The following is a 19,935-nucleotide window of genomic DNA, read 5'->3' as shown; positions in this document are numbered from 1 at the left end:
AAGGAGTTGCTGATACAGTTCTACAGAGGAATTACTGAGTCTGTCATCTGCACTTCTATATCTTTCTGGTTTGGTTCTGCAACCCAGCAAGACAGACACAGACTTCAGAGGATAATTAGAACTGCAGAAAAAACAATTGCTACCAACCTGCCTTCCACTGAGGACCTGTATACTGCATGAATCAAAAAGAGGGCTGTGAAAATATTTACAGACCCCTCACATCCTGGACATAAACTGTTTCAACTCCTACTCTCAAAACAATGCTATAGAGCACGTTACACCAGAACAGTTTTTTCCCGAACGCCATCACTCTGCTAAACAAATAATTCCCTCAACACTGTCAAACTATTTACTAAATCTGCACTACTATTAATCTTCTCATCGTTCCCATCACCCATCTCCTTCCACTTATGACTGTATGACTGTAGCTTTGTTGATTGTATCCTTATTATTTATATTGATATTGTTTCCTGATTGCTTATTTGTACTCTATGACTAACAGTAAATGTTGTACCTTATGATTCTTGATGAAGGTATCTTTTCTTTTATGTACACTGAGAGCATATGTAGCAAGACAAATTCCTTGTGTGTCCAATCACACATGGCCAATAAAAAATTCTATTCTATTCTATTCTATTCTATTCTATTCTATTCTATTCTATTCTATTCTATTCTAGCTAGTATATAACAAAGATTCTATGCCACAACTAAAAATATGTTTTTGGGTCAGCAATGTGGAAATGGCAGCTGCTTTTGGAGCTTTTGATCAGCTGGCCTTCATAGACTGCAAATGTCTTCTAGGTTTTGAGGAAACCAACCATCTCTATAAAAATGAATAATGGATGGGAACTGACCAAGGAGATATTCAACCTAGAAATGAGGAGGAACTTTCTGACAGTGAGAACAATCAACGAATGGAACAGCTTGCCTTCAGAAGTTATGGGAGCTTCATCAATTGAAACTTTCAAGAAAAGTTTGGACTGCCATTTGTCAGAAATGATGTAGGGTCTCCTGCTTGAGCGGGGGGGGTGTGGTTTGATGGATTAGATGATCTATAAGGTCCCTTCCAACTCTTTAAAAGGTCACAAATTTAGGACAAGCTTCCCAAATTCCTTTCTCTCCTGAACCTTGCCCCAGAAATCCACATTTCTTCAAAAAACAGTGGAGGAACTTGTTGAACTTTCTCCCTTCCTCCCCGCCCCCATTAAGTACAGAAACTAAACTCTCCACACCTGTCCTTCAATCTCAACCCCCTTTAACCACTTAATTTGTTAAATTTACTTCATGCCTGGAAAGAGGGTGACAAAATCTATAAGTTACTTACTTTGATGACTGCCATATGGACATTTAAATGTACTCCTAATAAAATTCAACGGTAGGAGGAGTGAAACTACTATTGCTGAATAATTAAATGTATTTTATTCATTGAAATCTTTTCCAGATCTCTAACTTTCCAAATTTTTATTAATATAAATATAAATCTATCATTTACATATGTAGATATAGGTAGAAAGGCAAAAAAAATCTAAGCATAGGATATGAAAGCTAAATAACTTTGGGGCAAGTATAATAATAGATTTGCTACAATACTATGAAGAATCCAAATGTACATAATAAAATCAAAAGTGAAACATTCAGTGTTCTAAAGAGAGGTGAGGTGAAACAAGATATGAAATGACCTTTATTGTCACTTTTTCTGTAAACACACTGGCATACATTAAAAAATAAAATTCTTATGCCCGTTCTCAAAAGAAAATAAACCAAAATGTTGAAAATCCAGACAAGCTAACGACACAATATGAGACCAAATGCTTTATTCAAGTTTGCATTGCACTGATGACACAGCAGTTTCTCACCTCCTGATTTGTTTTTAAATCTATCTTCATGTAATCCATTTTAGGCTCTAAGGAGCAAACATTAGCAAGCAAAATAGATGGTAGTGACACTTTATATATGGATTAGCCTTTAGTGTAGTTGTTAGCCCTCCAAGTTTGCCTCATTTTCTATTTCGATCACACAGTCTCCTCCTCCTCAGAAGATGCTCAGCGCTTCCTTGCCTCAAAGGTTGCTGCTCCCTGTGACTCCGCCACCCAAATCACCAATCACTTTCAGAGACTGCATTAAGTCTCACACCCTCCATGCAACCCCACACTTCTGCCGCTGGCACCTTCAACAGAAACAGTCTGTAGCAATGCAGACTCTCCAGAACAGTTTTATCAATAATTCCTCTATTGCTAAATATCTCCACATCTATTATAGGTTGATAGTCATATAACTGTTTGGTAATACATTTACACTTTCTTGACACAATTTCCATAGATTCACTCAAAACAGATGTCACTTTCATTTCCAAAACCCGAACACTCTTTGAGAGTCGAAGAAGCTGCAAAGAAGCAAGGCATCGCCATTTTAGAATCATGCAGAACACTTTAATTCTTAGTGAAATTATTCGAGCATTATTTCTCCATATCCCCTACCTTTGCTATTAAAACTATGGAACATACTATCATATATTATACACTACTAACCAGAGCTTATAAAACATTTGCTAGACCAATTCTTGAATACAGCTCGCCTGTCTGGAACCCATACCACATTTCAGACATCAATACAATTGAATGTGTCCAGAAATATTTTACAAGAAGATTTCTCCACTCCTCTGAATACAACAAAATACCTTATGCCACCAGACTTGAAATCTTGGGTTTAGAAAACTTAGAACTCCGCCACCTTCAACAGGACCTGTGTTTAATTCATAGAATCATCTATTGCAATGTCCTTCCTGTTGAAGACTACTTCAGCTTCAATCACAAGAGCAAACAATAGATTTAAACTTAATGTTAACCACTTCAATCTTGATTGCAGAAAATATGACTTCTGTAACAGAGTTGTTAATGCTTGGAACACATTACCTGACTCTGTGGTCTCTTCTCAAAATCCCCAAAGCTTTAACCAAAAACTGTCTATTATTGACCTCACCCCATTCCTAAGAGATCTGTAAGGGGCATGCATAAGAGCACCAACATGCCCACCGTTCCTGTCCTATTGTTTCCTTTCATTATATCCAATTTATATAGTTATTACATACTTATGCTTATATATATGCTTATATATTATATAGTTACTTTCATGCTTATGCTTATATATAGTTGTGACAAAATAAATAAATAAAATAAATATTTTAAAATACAAAGGTTTTGTATCTGACAGGATACACATAAGAAATAGTTGGTAGGATTATAAACATTCTAATTATTGACAGAAGAACATAGTAGAAGAAAAATATCTTTCTATGGACAACACAACATGGCACAACTAGAAGAGATTTGTTTCAATTTTGGCAATGAGATAATTATTTTTTATCACTTTCCAGATTGGTGACAACTCTTGCAGTGATGTATAACCAAAATGGATTGGGGATATAGATTGTATAACACAGTATTGTGTTGGCAATGTGATCATGGTTAGTTGCAATTACATCACTATCAGATTACCAAATTGAAATATGTCTTGTAGGAATAGTGAATTTAGATGAATAAATACAAAATCCTAAAAAACTGAGAAGAAATGAGGAAAATATGGATGCAAATTGTGCCTGTTAGGTAACTGAGCAGGTTGCTAGTATTAAATACTTACTCAAAATGAAGAATAATTCTAAAGGAAATAGAAAGAAGTTCCTATGTGTTAAAAATTATAACTTTATCACTAAAAGCATTTAGAACAGGGCTGTCAAACTCCTGGACCACAGGCCTGATGCGTCACGAAACCGTGACGACGCGAGTTTGACACCCCTGATCTAGAAGGATCATGCTTTTCATTGGAAACACAGATAAGACTGTTACAGAGGGCAAATCAAGGGAACAAGATGTTATCTGTATTACTATGCTGGTATTTTATGGCAAAATGAATTTATCTCACTTATCGGAAGTTTGCTTACATTTTATTTTAAAGTAAATCATTTTTTCAATTAGTCTCACCAAAGTGAGAGTTTAACTACAATTTCTCAAGAATTAGACTTCTTAGTTCTAGTTATTAGTATAATAATTGTGATTTGACACTGTGGGCATAAAATACTGAGGGAATTTTATTATTTCAACTTCTTCTGAGTATCTTACTGAGATAGCAATTGTGATTCATAACAAAATTACCATCTGTTGAGTTTCACTCAATGTTCCAGATTTTTTTTTACTGATAAGAGATAAGAGAACTCTCCAAGTCTAACTAATAAGAGAACTCTCCAAGTCTAACTAATTTCAGCCATGTTACAAGTTATTACTATTTTTTATTAAATTAAGGTACACTAGAACAAAAAAAAAAAGATAAGCTACAGCAGGTGGCAGCACTTCACAGATTATAAAAAGTAATTTGGTGAGATGAAGCTACTATTTGATGGGGGATTATTAGAAAATGCCAGGGATGCAATTTAAATGGCAGTTAGAATATCCTGGAAGACAATGGTGTTTGATTTCCATCCATGGGTTTATAGGAATTACTTGTATCAAGGAATTTTTTTCTTGGTTTTAGCATATTACAGCTATATATCTGACACTGTCTGATCCTAAAAAGAGAGTCTGGTCAGCACTTGGGGTGGAATATCACCAAGAAATCCAAGGGCTATAGATTATATATAGTATTGAATACTGCTAATTATTCTATGTGTTTATGACTGTTTTGCTTATTTATATCCTTTTTTTGGCGCCAATTTTTTTTCATGTGTCCATGTCTATGTCTATACTTGTTCTTGATGATAAATGAATGAATGAATGAATGGTAAAGCAGGAAGAATGTCCTAGGAACAACCAATAGCAAACCTATTTATTTATTTATTTATTTATTTATTTATTTATATATATATTTATGTCACAACAATATACATAAGCATCACAAAATGGTTATATAGTATATAAACATATATATGAGGAAATATGAGGAAGTATAAGCATATATGTATAAGAATAAAAAAACAATAGGACAGGAACGGTAGGCACGTTTGTGCTCTTATGCACGCCCCTTATAGTCTCTTAGGAATGGGGTGAGGTCAATAGTAGAAAGTTTTTGGTTAATTATGTTGTCTTAGGCACCTAGAGGGACATTTTTCTGAAGTGCATGAAATGCATTAGGCATAACTGAAAGGAAAAGTTATTATAATGAATGGTTAAGCAGAATCTGGACTAGCTTGGAAAGCAAATTTGGTGTTTAATATAAATTACTCAACACTTAATCGATTGACTGGTTCTAGGCCACTAAGAATTTCAAACCATTAATTTGGAAGTTTAGTTGTTAACTCAGAAGGGGCATAATGAAGCTTGCTCTTTTCAATATCCCTGAGAAATCTGGCTCAAGTTAACCATGGAAGAAACTAACTCTTCACAAAATGAGATAATTCACAATAGTTTTAGAAAATTACAGTTAATTTAGTCTTTAATTCTATTTTAATCTAACTTTTTTCCTCTAATAAATTCCTCTAGGAAATTCATATGTCTGATAATTACTGACTGCCAATCGGTTTTACTTATTAAGAGTAGTAAATGGAATTATTATTTTCTTTGTTTTTAAACCTTTCTAGGTAGAAAAGAAATGTTGCTGGAGTGTCTGGGTGGCAGCTTGCATGAATCTATGCAAAACACACACTGGATTAATGAGGGATTGTTATGATTTCAAACAACAGGGAAAAGGTAGCTTTTGCATTGTTGACTCAAGGCATTAGGAAAAGTTTGTTTTTTCAAGCTTAGTATGATTTCCTTGAGCGGGTGTTAAGCAGCCACTCCCAGCTCCTTTGCAGACAGTTAAGTTTCCTTCCTCTCTTTTCTTTTGCCTATATGAAAAAACAAAACAAAACATAAAACCCACATTTAAACCTTTAAATCTTTTTAAATATTATTTTCATAGCAAATTTAGAAAAAAGTTAGTGAAAGTCTGGAGTTCATTGAAATTGGTCTGTTCATTTATTTTCATGGAAATGGGTTTTGAACAATCCAAGGAAAAATGGATTGACTTAGTTAAAAGCTGGTATTCATGTAGCACAACAACAAACAAACTGCTGTAGTGGTAGGTTATCCTTTCCACCAGATGCTCTTCATCTGTAGTTTGTTGGCTGCAGAAGTGCCATCTGCTCTCTGAGCCCCAACAAACAAAGCTGAAAGATGCCAAAGACTAACAGCCTCAGTTCCTGATCCAAAGAGGCAAGGGAAAAATTCTTGTGGAAGAGGACCATTTAAAATCAAGCAGGGTGGGCTTATAACAAGGAAATCTGGCCAAGAGAAGCACAGAAACCATGAAAGTTGGATTGGTCAAACACCATTTGAGGACAAAATGTTCTGAATGTTAAGACATTCTGGAAAAAGATGATCAAGAATGAGTGATGTTGTATATACTCCTCCTTTTCCAGTACAGCCTGAACAGTCTGTAGGAGGAATAGACTGAGAGAAATGATCAAGAGCAGGGGTGGTATTCACTTACCTTCACTACCGGTTTGCAAATGTGAGCACGTGCATGTATAGTGCATTCCCTGCATGTACAGAACATCAAAAACATGGATAAATGGGACATGATTACATCTGGGTAGGTGGGCAGAGCCTCCCGCAGCTGCCGCTACCGATTCACCCAAACCGGATAGAACCGGCTGAATACCACCAGTGATCACTAGTATACCAGAGATGAAATCCAGCAGGTTCTGACAGGTTCTGGAGAACCGGTAGCGGAAATTTTGAGTAGTTTGGACAACTAGCAAATACCACCTCTGGCTGGTTCCAGAGTGGGGTGGGAATGGAGATTTTTCAATATCCTTTCTCCAGGACTGGGGAAGGAATGGGGATTTTGCAGTATCCTTCCCCTGCTATGCCCACCAAGCCACACCAAGCCCACCAAGCCACACCCACAGAACCAGTAGTAAAAAAATTTGGAGTTCACCACTGGAGTATATTCATGCTAGAAAAGTACCTACAGCAGTGATAAAGGTTCACAGGCAAGAACCTGAGGACATGAGTATAAAGATGCAACTCTTGGTCTTAACAAATGGCAGTTAAACCACTTTCATCAGGGAAAATAGCATATAGAAACAAGCAGAAACAAACAAGTAATTTAGACTCCCACCTAAGAACTAGCTCTTCTAATTTGGGGGTGGTGGGAGGGGATTGAGGCAAAATTTCAGATCAAAGGGCATTCCCATTATTAGATAGTATTTTCTTATTGTTAAAGGAAAGCAAGCTGTGTCTCTTTTCTCCTAAAGCCCCACTGCTGCCACCATTATTAATATCACTTGTGTCATATACTATTTTATTTTATTTGCAACAGAAAAATCTGCACTATCAGGTTTAATTTGTATAAAAATTGACACAAACTTCTTCAGTAGAAAAATATTACTGTGGCAAAGTCACTAAGAAAAATATATCTAACAGTTGGTGGCTGTCCAGATTTCTTAAGACATCAATAGAGCAAAATAAACATGTTAAATCTCTAGATAAATAATATTTTTGAGTGCAATTATAGCAAGTACAGATTTAGTGCCTGAAAAAACGTGATTCAAAAGCAAGCAGTATTTTGAGTTGGTAAAAATTATCACAAAATGTGATGTCTATTAACAAAATATCTGCCATAATGGATATAGATAAAAAAAACCCTTCCATTTAATTAGAAGCCAAATGGATGAGATTCCTATCTTCTAATTCAGTTTTGTTCTTACAGGACAGTTGAACAAGTTTCCAAATAACATTTCAATGTTTAAAGAATGCCTATTCTTATAAATAAAGATACATTATATATACTTGATTGACACTTTGCTTTGTAATTACATTCATTTTTAATTTCAGATATCTTTGAAATAAAATAATAAGAATTCAACAAGATTAGTCAAAGGAAATTTCCACAGGTATTTTGGAATCGACAAACCATACTTTGCCTATTATCTGATGGAAAGTTCACAAGGTAAGGACTACCTGCTATAGTTATTTTCCTTTATGATTATAATAAATGTGTGTCATGTGGAATTAATATTCCTTTCCAGTTATGCAGATTAAACAATGCTTGGATTCACTTCACATCCTGTAGCAACAATGGAAATGAACACACCCAACTATGACTCATTATCTTACAAATCCATGATTGTTCTGTGTTAACTTGCTCTCTTGACTCCGGTTGGATAGGATTAGGACACTTCTAATTTATTTAATTGCTTTCATTTTCTTTTCCTCAGTCACATTGAAGAAACCTAACTTTTGCAGGCAGGCTGATATATATTCACAACCTTTTTAATTTCTGCAAATATTGAGCTATTGGGTTTTTTTCCAGAACATTTTTATATTTCCCAAAGAAAAGATGGCTTTGGACAATTTTCAACATTCCCTTGGCTAAACTTTGCAAAAAAAATTTTTTAAAAAGTAAATAACAAAAAATTAGAAATAGTTCCCACTGCTGAGACAACTGGGTTTCGTATTTTTCTTTCTGAACCATTTGTAGTTGACAAACGTGGTCAAAATATGAATCCATATCTGAATGCAAGACATGTGGGCAGTGGTGGGATTCAAACCATTTAACAACTGGTTCTCTGCCTTAATGATTTCTTCCAACAACCAGTTCAGCAAAACTGCTCAGAAAGTAAACAACCGGTTCTCCCGAAGTGGTGAGAACTGGCTGAATCCCAACACTGCCTGTGGGAAAGGATTCAATGTGAGTGGAGGAAACTATGGTTAGAGTTGCCTCCTTCTTTCCATTCAAGCATCTAGGTGAAATAGAGCTTTTGGACTAAGACTGATGGCTAACAGCTTTGGAAATCCAGGTTAAGTAATCCAGCGTATTTTAGATTATTTTGAACAATAATTTCCAGAAACTTAAGCAACACAACAGATGGCAAAAATTTGTGGGAGTTAAAAAAATCTGGAGGACACCAGGGTACTTATTTCTGCCTGCGGCAACAAAAGTGTCAACAGAGTATTAAGACAGGAAGCGCCGAGCCTAAAGGAATAGATTTTCTTTCTATTTCAAAGGAACAGATGGGGAAACAAATTACAATGAACAGGAATTAAAAGTAGTTGATTAATGTGAAAAGCACAGTGTCTGGTTTTTTTGTGGCAAAAAAATTCAAATCCCTTAAGTAAAAAGCTTTCTAATGTAAATCAAGTCTTACAAAAACTAAATTCAATATTATTTTAGAATCAAAATAGATTCTGCTTAGTATTAATCCACAAGCCATAGTGTTGGACTTCCTTGATGCCATGTAAATTAATATTTACAGAAATATGAAGCAAATAACTTATTTAACATTGCATTTCCATAGGTCAACAATGTATGAATCAGTTTTTAAAATGCAAAAAAAAAGCAACCCTCAAAAAGCAAAAATGTCTTCCATGCCTGACACATTTTTAATAGATTGCTCGTTATTATTTTGCAAATATTTCAGTGTTCAATTTCTCCATAAAATCTCCGCAATAATTATTTATTTTATAGGACAATCAGTACTAATTATTTTTAATTGTATAACTATTTTCAATCAAGGCCACTGTGTTTTGAATAATTTGAGACAATTAAAAATTAGCCATAATAACAATCATGTGTGGAAGTAATCACAGCAATAATTCTTTGTTCAAAATTGACAGAAAGCACCTGTAAGACACAAGTGCTATGTGGTCTGTTTGAAAATAAAAAATTCAAATGGTAGTTCTCAAAAGGTTGAGTTTTTGTTGTATACCTTGGACAAAATACAAGTCACTAACAAAACAAAGAATTTCCAACTACAGTTTTCATCAGTAGATTCTAAAATTAATTGCTTTTGCTGTGTTTTTGCAGTAAAGTTTGAATCAAATCAAAATATTTTTCAGTGAATGTACATATGGAAACATGAAAAACAGGATCAGATACATCTACATTTATTCTTATGTTTGCAAGTTCAGCACCAATCAAGCTTCAAGAAGATGGCCAAGAAATAGATCTTTCAGCTAGATTTACTATATTACACAAATACAAAATCATAGAAATTCATGAAAAACATTATCAACTAAAGCACCACAAGGGATATTTATTTTGCATGTCTTGCCATCTATCCAAGTTAATCTAGAAACAAAAAAATTGTGATTCAAGAAATCAATCTTTGAAACAAGAAAAAAAGAAATACTTTTGAATAGCATTTTATCACAGACACAAAACGAACCATATATTTCAAGATAGGATAAATATCAAATCATACATTTTCAACAAATGAGATTAGAATTAAGTAATTTCACTATATAATTAAAAGACTAGTTAGGAGTCTGTAAGCATAGCCCAAAGAGGGATATACCAAGGTTTCTCTATAGCTACTTTTATCTATTGCATTGTCAAATTGTTTGCTTAGAAATTTTTGTTTGTTTCCTGCTCCTTATATTGCTGCGGTATGGAAGTAAACCCTCTTCCTCAATTTGAACCAAGGTATATTAGAGCAGAATTTTCACCCAAGAATTTGATATGAAGAGGTTTCCAACCAACTTCTTAGTCATTGCCAATTTGGTTTAGTATTAAGGCATTAGGCCAGAAACCAAGACATTGAGTTATCTAGTCCTATTTTGGGCATCAAAGCCAATTAGGTGATTTTGGGCCTGTCATTTTCTCTCAGCCCAATTCATCTCACAGACTTCCTGTTGTGGGAAAAACAGGAAGAGGAAGAGATATTAAAGATGTTCTTTGCCTTGAGTTATTTATAAAAATAATAAAGGAGGAATACATATTCTATTATTATTTGTCAATCAGCAAGCTTGGATTAAATGTTTTTGTACTGTTCTCCAAGATCTCAAACTCTGGAATAAAGCATACAATAATCTTAAACATTTTTTACCACAATTATTGTGATTTTTTTTAAGTCATCAGGCAAACTGCTGCTCTGTTTTTTAAGTCATCAGGCAAACTGCTCCTCATGTAAGTCAAGATCTTAGTTAGATCTTGACTTACATGACGGAATAAAAAGGAAATTTATCAAATTTGTGAATCATACTAATCTGACACCTTAAATGAGATAGCCTCAAGATCCAGATGGAACTTGACAGACTTGAACGCTGGGCCCTATCTAACAAAATGAAATTCAATGTATCGAAAAGTAAAGTTTTACATTTAGGCAAGAAAAACCAAAAAGTACACATATAGATTGGAGTTAACAGCAGTAACTCTGAGAGGAATCTTCGAGTCTTAGTGGACAACCAATTAAATATGAGTCAACAATGTGCGGCGGTGGCCAAAAAAGCCAATGCAATCCTAAATTGCATTAACAGAAGGATTTAATCAAGATCAAGTGAGGTACTAATTCCTCTCTATAAAGTCTTAGTAAGACCACACCTAGAATACCACATCCAGTTTTTGTCACCACAGTATAAAAAAAAGATGTTGAGACTCTAGAAAGGGTGCAAAGAAGAACAACAAAGATGATTAGGAAACTGGACGCTAAAACATATAAAGAATGGTTACAGAAACAGAGTATGGCTAGTCTAGTGAAGAGAAGGATCAGGGGAGACGTGATAGCAGTTTTCCAATATTTGAAACTGTTTCCCAAAGCACCTGAAGGCCAGACAAGGAATAATAGATGAAAACTGATCAAGAAGAGATTCAATCTATAAAAAAAAAAATTCTGACAGTGAGAGCAAACAACTAATGGAACAGAAGTTGCCTTCAGAAGTTGTGGGAGCTTCATCACCAGAAGCTTTCAAGAAGAGACTGGACTGCCATCTGTCAGAAATGTTGTAGGGCTTTCTACTTGGGTGGGGGGTTGGACTAAATGACCTACATTGTCCTTTCCAACTCTGTTAATCTAAACTGAGTTGCTTAAAGCTTTTGCCTCTACAAATCACCAACTCTTCATTTGCACCATTGCAGAAAATCAAGACAGTTGAAATGCAGAGCATATTTTATGTGTTAAAATGCATCAGAATTGCTTTGGGTATGAATTTAAGACATAACTGATTGAAGTACTATAAATTTAGAATGATTCTTTACCCTTTAACATAATATTGTAGCAATGAAGTAAAGTTGGCAGAGATATATTTTTGATAGTACATGTGCCATTTCAATAATTCTGATTCAAGATTGTAAAATTTATACTCCAATCAAATTAAGAAATAAATATATGCTGCAGAATCAATTATTATCCTGTTAATATTGGTTTTATTTTGAATTAGTAGTCAAAGCACTTCATACATCATTTCAGAAATCAAGCAATAGCCCTATAAGATAGGCTAACAAGATTATTTCTATTGTGCAAATAAGAAAATTATACATTCTTTGCTTCTAAATCCATTTGTACAAAATTATTCACTTTAATTTATCATTTATTTTGTTAACTACTATATCTCATTTTTTATATTGTAATGTTGATATTTAGAAAAATATGACTTTCTTTTTTATTTTTATTTTTCCTCCCTTGAAAAGTTTGACCACAGTCTTGTTCTTTCCAGTTGGCATCCTATGATGAGTGCTTGGTGCATATGAAAGTACACAATTGTATACACTGCTATGAAGAACTCACAGAATTATTGAACACAAAGAGAAAAACAAGGCCAAAAGATCCTCTGTCTATGCAACCATTCACCATATTAGTTTGTTTTTAATAATTTGCATGATCTTCTCAGTATTGATTATATCAGTATATAATCAGTATATCATATAGTTCTCAGTATATGATTAATTATCTACTCAACCTCAAAGACTTTGTGCATGAATATACACAGAAAAATATAAAATTGCTTAATGCTCATCTAACATCAGTCAAACTTACTTAGTATTTTTATATATATATTATATGAAAACATGCAGTTGAGGATCATAAATGCAACTGGAGTGTGTTCATGCATACATAAGGCTATTAGGATACAAATTATTCTATATGAATACTAAGAGACAACTAACTACTAAAGTGGGCTTTAAGTGAGTTTCTTAAAATAGCACCATAAGTTAAATTAGTATTAAAATAATGTTTTCCGAAAATAACATAACAGAAAATAAACAACGTATTAACAATTTTAAAAGACATTTAAGCTCTTAGTCCTTACTACCAAGACCATAGAACTACAAATATGCAATCTAAATGTTTAACATTTATTCCTGAACACAAGTGGTACAGTGGTCAAGATGTTGGCATAAAAACCATCTAGTTTTCCTTCAGACATAAAAGTCAAGCTGGTAGCTTTGGGCCAATCATCCTCTCAGTCCTACCCACTTTACAGAAATGTTGTGGCGATTGTAGCAGTCAGGAATATTATATATTCCCTCCATTTGTTCCAAAATAAAGGCTGGATAAAAATATGGTACTAAATAAACTGTGTCTGCATAAAAAAGGGATTACTTAAAATACTGTCAGCCTTCCTAAGTAAACCAGAGAGGAAAAATATCGACATGATACAATTCTACTTTACTGTAAGGCTACATTAACAGAGTGCTGCAACTTTGAAAGTACAAATATTTCACTCTCTCATTAACTGCCTGTCAAGGAGAGGAAGAGAGCCTCTGAGTCTCTTTCTCTGCCCATTACGCATCTATTGGTTGTGCAGCTTATCTTACCATTTCCTAGGCAGCATATTTTTTCATCCTATCTCCTGAGATCTTTCTCACATACTAGTACAGTATAAATTATCCATTTGACAATGCGAAGTGCTGGTTCAATTACACACAAATAATGCATTCATGCGTAATGTCAAGCCCACAACCATGAACAACAAACCCTAATAGCTGGGCTGAAGCAACTTGGAGGCCAAAATTAATAAAAAAACTTAAGCGTAGTGGAATATGTAAAGCTTGTTTACAACTACTTGAATTAGTCTTTTATTTTCAGCTCAGGAAATTTATAATCAGCTCATGAAATGAAATGGAATTTGTGTTTAATCCTATCCTTAGGATTAAGGATTAAGGATTAGTTATTAGAATATAATAACTTGTGTCATAAGTGTAATTTGAAATACTTTGTTATATTATTGATTTTACTATTGTGTTTCATCAATTCAGTCTTCTCCAAATTCTAAAATTCTTAGCAGTGTTTAGATATTATGGAAACTGAAATCCAGGATATCTAAGAGAAAATATTTTGGGAAAGCTGATCTATCTCCATTATATATTAAGATGAAATAAACTGTAGGGGCTACATAAAGCAAAAAAAAAAAAAAAGATTGTAACAACACTTACATTTTTCACATGGACTTTTCCTATTTTTCCTACCTACACAAAACAGCAAAACTATGAACATACAACTATACAGTATTTCTCTACAATAACAGCCATTTACATTTTAATAAATACCATATTTTTCGGAGCATAAGATGCACTTCCTCCTCCCCAAAAGAAGCTGAAAATTTGGGTGTGTCTTATATTCTGAATGTAGTCCTGCCCCCACCCCGCTGCCCTCCCCCTTCGGCCTCGGCAGGTCCTCTTCCTTGCTGCAGAGATTGCCACTGATAATAATTTAGCCATTTTGGGCACCGCACAACACGTTTTCAGCCTCCAAATGCTCCATTTGAGAGTCTTTAGGCTGCGTTGATTGCCAAAGCACATAGTTGCTGATCACCGCTGGAAAACGCAACGCACAATGCCCAAAATGGCTCCCCTGAACAGCTCCTGCCTTCTCTTACCCCTTCTGCGTTTCACCTACTTTAGTCATTGGAGCTCCCTCCGACAATCAGCTGTGCTTTTGAAGCTATTTTTGAGCCTCAATGAGGCGCTTCAAGTGAAGTGCGCAATTCTGCACTTCGCCTGCTGTTCTCATTGATGCTGTGCTTTAGAAGCTGTAGTTTAGCCCCAACCCGTGCACTCTCAAAGCCCAGCGAACTAATGTGCTGAAGCTGACCAGGCTTAGGCCGCTAGCCAGATGAATACTTGGTCGGCAGAATTTTTTTTTTGCCCTATTTTCCTCCCCAAAAACTAAGGTGCACCTTATATTCTGAAAAATACGGTAACTTCTGATAGATTCCTTAATTTAGAGTTCAACAGAACCAGACTTAAAACAATTTTCGGTTTACCAGCTCACTGTCATATAAATTTGAACCACTTACTTTTCACTTATATCTTCTTAGAAGTATTTTATTTAGCCTATTTCATACCCTCCTCTCTGCTCAAGGCACTTGAGGCAATGTGCAACTGAATCCTCTCAATTTATTATAAATATATTTTATTTAAAATATTTGTATTTCATGCTAAATATATTAGTGACAAACTCTAGTTCTTAATTGTTAAAAACATCTGTACTTTCAAACATAAATAACTAAAAATATTATTTTTTCATGCTACTAGAAGCTGACCAACAAATGCAGGATTTCGTTCTCTTATCAATACAGTAATAAGTGCAGCTGCTGAATCCATAGTCTCTTGAAGCTTTAGACTCTCCTGAAAGAAAAAGAAAAGTTATTCCAGAGTGAGAAACATTTCTAGAGTTTAAATATAAAAATTCCTGCACAACACCAGTGTTTGAAAGCAAATCCCTCGTTCAGTATTTCAGATCTGCATTTTGAATGTTCTTAGATTGACATAGACAGAATTGCTTCTGAAATCCAAATTCTATTCGCAACCTATACCACATTTTTTTCTAATTATTCTAGCCTAGGTTTTCTCATTTGTAGTGAATAAACTTATATACAATAAATTATCAGATATATCAGAATAGAAAGCATGTCAGAAATAATTTGTTCTTAACATGTTAAATATTGCACAGAATCATCCACCAGCTGCTTCTTTCTGCAGCTATTGCTGGCATTTTATATCCAGTTTATAGATTATATGAAATACCAAAACTTGAACAAGGAAGGAAGGATCTATTAATTACAATCTCTCTTTCTATCTTCAATAATTGGATGTTATTGTACTATTTATCAATTATTGATATTAATATTAATCAAGCTATTAATACACTTCAGGAATTAATTAAACATTCCTGAACTATATTACCAGTAATAGTTGTTAATAAAATTAATGTTTTCTTACATGTATATACCAAATACCATAGCATCTATTATAAACCGCAAACGAAATCTGAAAAAAGAATTGGAATCCTGCCAATACCATTAATATAAATTCATATTAAAAAAATTGAATCTGCAAAAATACCTATCCATCCATCCATATCCAGCCCACACACTACCTGGCACACATACCCATAGTTTTTGTGACCCAGACACCCACTTGCTTTTTCACCTTGCCAGCAGCCACCATTTACTTACCTGCTGGCCTTAGATTTGCACTACAGTTGTATCCCGACTTTCTCCCCAGCTTCCCATAGGTAAAATAAATTGGGAAGCCAGCAGGAATTTGAGAAGGAAGGGAGGGAGGGAGGGAGGGAGGGAGGGAGGGATTTTTCTGATGCTCTCTGGCAGTTTTCCACATGGAATCTCAATGGTAAAGTCAGCAGATAGCTCCCACTGCTATTTTTTTGCCCGCCCATGGTCATTCTATGTCTTTGTTTAGATAAGCAAGCATCTCTGAAATAATGATCCAATGGGACATGGGTTATTTAGTGATATATAGGAACTAAACATTGTATTAAAAATCATATCATTTTCACCATCCATTGTTATATTTAGATTTCATTGGGAACTACACTAGTGTTTTTTTTAAAAAATGTAGCAACATATATTTAAATATATCTAATATTTCTCATAAACATGCCCACAATGATTCTCTCCAAGCTGAATATATTTAAATTTCATAGTTTAAACATAAGCTTCTATTATCACAGAACATTCATTCATCTGTTTTTAGGAACAATATCAGTTCTGAGTAGAAACATACACTGATTAAATGAAGTCATCTTTCTAAAACTACTAATCCATAATCTGTGCATCATGGCTTCTCAACTAAATTGCAGATCTGCCTGTTAGTTGGTTCAAATTAATTTTCAAAAGGAGAACAGCAGGAATTGTTTTGTTAACTCACAAAATAATAATTATAATTATAGGATTTTCAAGTTTTTATTATATTTATGAAACCCAGCTATTGCTCTTTGTAGATTTGAGCAAACCAAAGCCCAAAGAAAGATCAATTAAATTTACAACTTTAAACCAAAGTTATTTCAATGGTTGAATATGGTGTCTGAGGTTAAGATTAATGCATTTTTAAATTCAGTAGGAAGACAAAATTGACTTGGATTTAATTTAATGATACTTAAAACAGAGTCACAAGAATCTCTGGAACTTAATTTATACTACTAACTTAAGTTCTATTTATTTCAAAAGATTCACTCCAATTACAATTAAACTAATTTAATTTCTTAATAAAAATCCAAATAAAAATATTTAGGATCTTAAAGTTGTAAGCAATCCAAGTAATAAACTGAATTACTAAAGTTGAAAAATTATGCTTATATTCCTGAAAGTAAAACTTATTAAATCAGAAGACACATACGACTGCACTAAAATGCAATTTATTTCCATCCATCTAAATGCTGCATCAGATACTGAAATATATGGAACAATGTAAGCTCTACATTTTCTATTCCACAGGCTATTATCCTCTGTTTGCTTGATAAAAAATGTGCATGGAAGCATTATTTCAAGAAGAATCTTTTTACAATTTAAAGATTGAAGTACACATATTATCAGATTCTAACCTTCTTTTCCACAAACCCTGGAATATCTGGTGGGATTCAATTACAAGAATCTCAAATTACAAAACCACTATTTTTCATGGATTTGTTCAAAATTAACTATTTAAGCCTTTCATTGGAAACATGAGGATGGATTATTACACTTAAGGTATTCTAAAAATGTGATTTCACATGTTATAATTCTAATAAGCTGTACAAATTATTTTTCCTGAACACCTAAAGAGAACAAATATTTATTTTCTTAATAGTATGAATAATTCTAAAAACAACAACAGGTTAACAAATAAAATCGTCTCTTTTTAAAAACCTACTAGTGCTATCCAGAAAGAAAAGATGCCTTCTTTAATCACACTATGCAATGTATAAAGTGTAGACAGCAATGTTGCATATATGGTGACAGAAGTAGGACAACATCTTTCTTTGCTTTTTGACAAAAAACTTTCTTTGGAATATTTTGCATCTTTCATTAGCTGACAGCTTTAACTTCAAGTCTCAGCAGACATATCAGAAGCAACCTCATTTAAGAAAAATTAGGAATGAAAAGGCATGAAGTATGTATGGATGTTTGTGGGAAGAACCATTAATAGAAGAAGCAGGAAATAGAAAATAATTTTTGCTTTTAATATTATGTACTGACAAATTTTGTTTATATTTATACTACTATTCAGCATTGCCAAAATCGCATGTCTCATTTTAGAGTGGCGCAGCACAATGGCGGCAGCTGCAACCGCTGCTCCTCAGCTGATATGGAAGCTGCAAGGCGCTGAGCCCGGGAGTTGTGCAGCTCAATAGAGCGGCAACAGCAGTGGTGGCTGAAACCGCTTCCCAGCTGGTGTTTGGGGGGGGGCAATGGCAGCGATTGGTCGCAAGGCTCCATATGCCATGGTGTTTTACAGCTGACCTCGTGGGGTCTACTAATATTGGAAGTGGCATTGTCAGCTAAAGCTGAGCTAGCCAGCATGCTACAAGCAACTCTCACACAAACGGTGGAAAAAACTGAAATCTAGGAGTCCAGAATGGTCCAGGAATGGTGTGAACAGAGCAACTGCCAAATATGTCTCGTAAGATCGACTAAGTCGAAAAACTGGGTCCAACAGAAATGCATGGAGGCATGGCCAAGAAAATTGATTCAGTCTCTTGGGCAGATCTGACTGTATCAACCCATTCCTGGACCATTCTGCAGCCTATTGGGAGAAAAGAAAATAATTTTTGCTTTTAATATTATGTATTGACAAATCTTGTTTATATTTATACTACTATTCAGCATTGCCAAAATCTTAAGAGTATTAGTTTTAATGAATACACAAAAGGAAATTACACCTAAACAAACTAAAAAAACCCTTTAAAACAAAGGCAAGAAAGGATTAATGACCAGATACTTTTTATTAAACAGTGATATTTCTGCCAAATAAACATGCTCTCTCTCTGAATTAAATAATGGGATGTTTATGAAGTTTTTCTTCAAAATTGCTAATTATTCAATTCTTTAGCAGAGATTTTATTCCTAAACAAAACAGCTATTCAACTATAACTTTCTGCTTCTCTACACAGTTCTTCCAACTGCAAGTATAACAAAAGTATTTCCCAAATTTCTCTTGTTATATCCATTAATTTATTTCTTTGCTCTGTTCATGATTAGTGATTTTAATTGCAATGAAAAAATAAAGAATTTTCAAAATTCTTCTAGTCCTACACCCTGCTCAAGCAGGATACTTATACCATTTCAGACAAATCGCTGTCCAGTCTCTTCTATCGGTAATTTTTTTTGGTTTTTTTTGTTTGTTTACATTTATACCCCGCCCTTCTCCGAAGACTCAGGGCGGCTTACAATGTATAAGGCAATAGTCTCATTCTATTTGTATATTTTTTTACAAAGTCAACTTATTGCCCCCCCAACAATCTGGGTCCTCATTTTACCTTTAAAGGGTGGAAGGCTGAGTCAACCTTGGGCCGGGCTCGAACCTGCAGTAATTGCAGGCTCTGTGTTCTAATAACAGGCTTCTCTACTGCCTGAGCTATCCCGGCCCCTATCAATTGTTCTTGATATAATTTGCAGGCACCAAATATATTAATGTATATATACCTTGGGAAAGGCTGGCCATAACATACATAATACATATTTTTTCACAGAATAGTACATTGGCTTTAATTTGCATTGCATATTACATCATTGCATCTGCTTCTATCTGTATGTAGATATGTATGTATTAATATATTCAACTCTAGAATAACATATTCTATTTGGGAAAAAGGAAATAAAGATTGTTCTTGTATACAGGTATAAGCAGTCATAAAATTAGAAATATTGGCTGCAGCCACAGTCTTGCACACTGAGGAAATTAATGGCATTAATTGAAATTTATTTCTTGGGAAGGTTGCTTAGAATTTATATGAACTTCAAA

General features: G+C 34.2%; 1 protein-coding gene across 3 annotated transcripts in view; it reads right to left on the bottom strand.

Annotated features, from left to right (window-relative positions):
* Window positions 1-5,130: 5,130 nt before the first annotated feature.
* The window catches only part of CRPPA (CDP-L-ribitol pyrophosphorylase A), a 71,623-nt gene continuing 56,818 nt past the window's right edge, over window positions 5,131-19,935 (bottom strand). Inside the window, exons 10-11 of one of the 3 annotated variants that reach the window (XM_058180512.1) lie at window positions 15,237-15,321; window positions 5,131-5,815 (exon numbers count right to left, since the gene is read on the bottom strand). In XM_058180512.1, coding sequence (XP_058036495.1) covers window positions 5,787-5,815; window positions 15,237-15,321 — 114 coding nt within the window. In that variant the 3' untranslated portion in view covers window positions 5,131-5,786. Of the gene's footprint in view, window positions 5,816-14,853; window positions 15,322-19,935 lie in introns of those variants that run through there. The other 2 variants (XM_058180508.1, XM_058180511.1) reach the window with 2 other exon arrangements.

Source organism: Ahaetulla prasina, chromosome 4 (assembly GCF_028640845.1).
Source record: "Ahaetulla prasina isolate Xishuangbanna chromosome 4, ASM2864084v1, whole genome shotgun sequence".
NCBI lineage: Eukaryota > Metazoa > Chordata > Lepidosauria > Squamata > Colubridae > Ahaetulla > Ahaetulla prasina.
The sequence above is the reverse complement of the archived record's forward strand: the minus strand, read 5'-3'. Positions and strand labels throughout refer to the sequence as shown.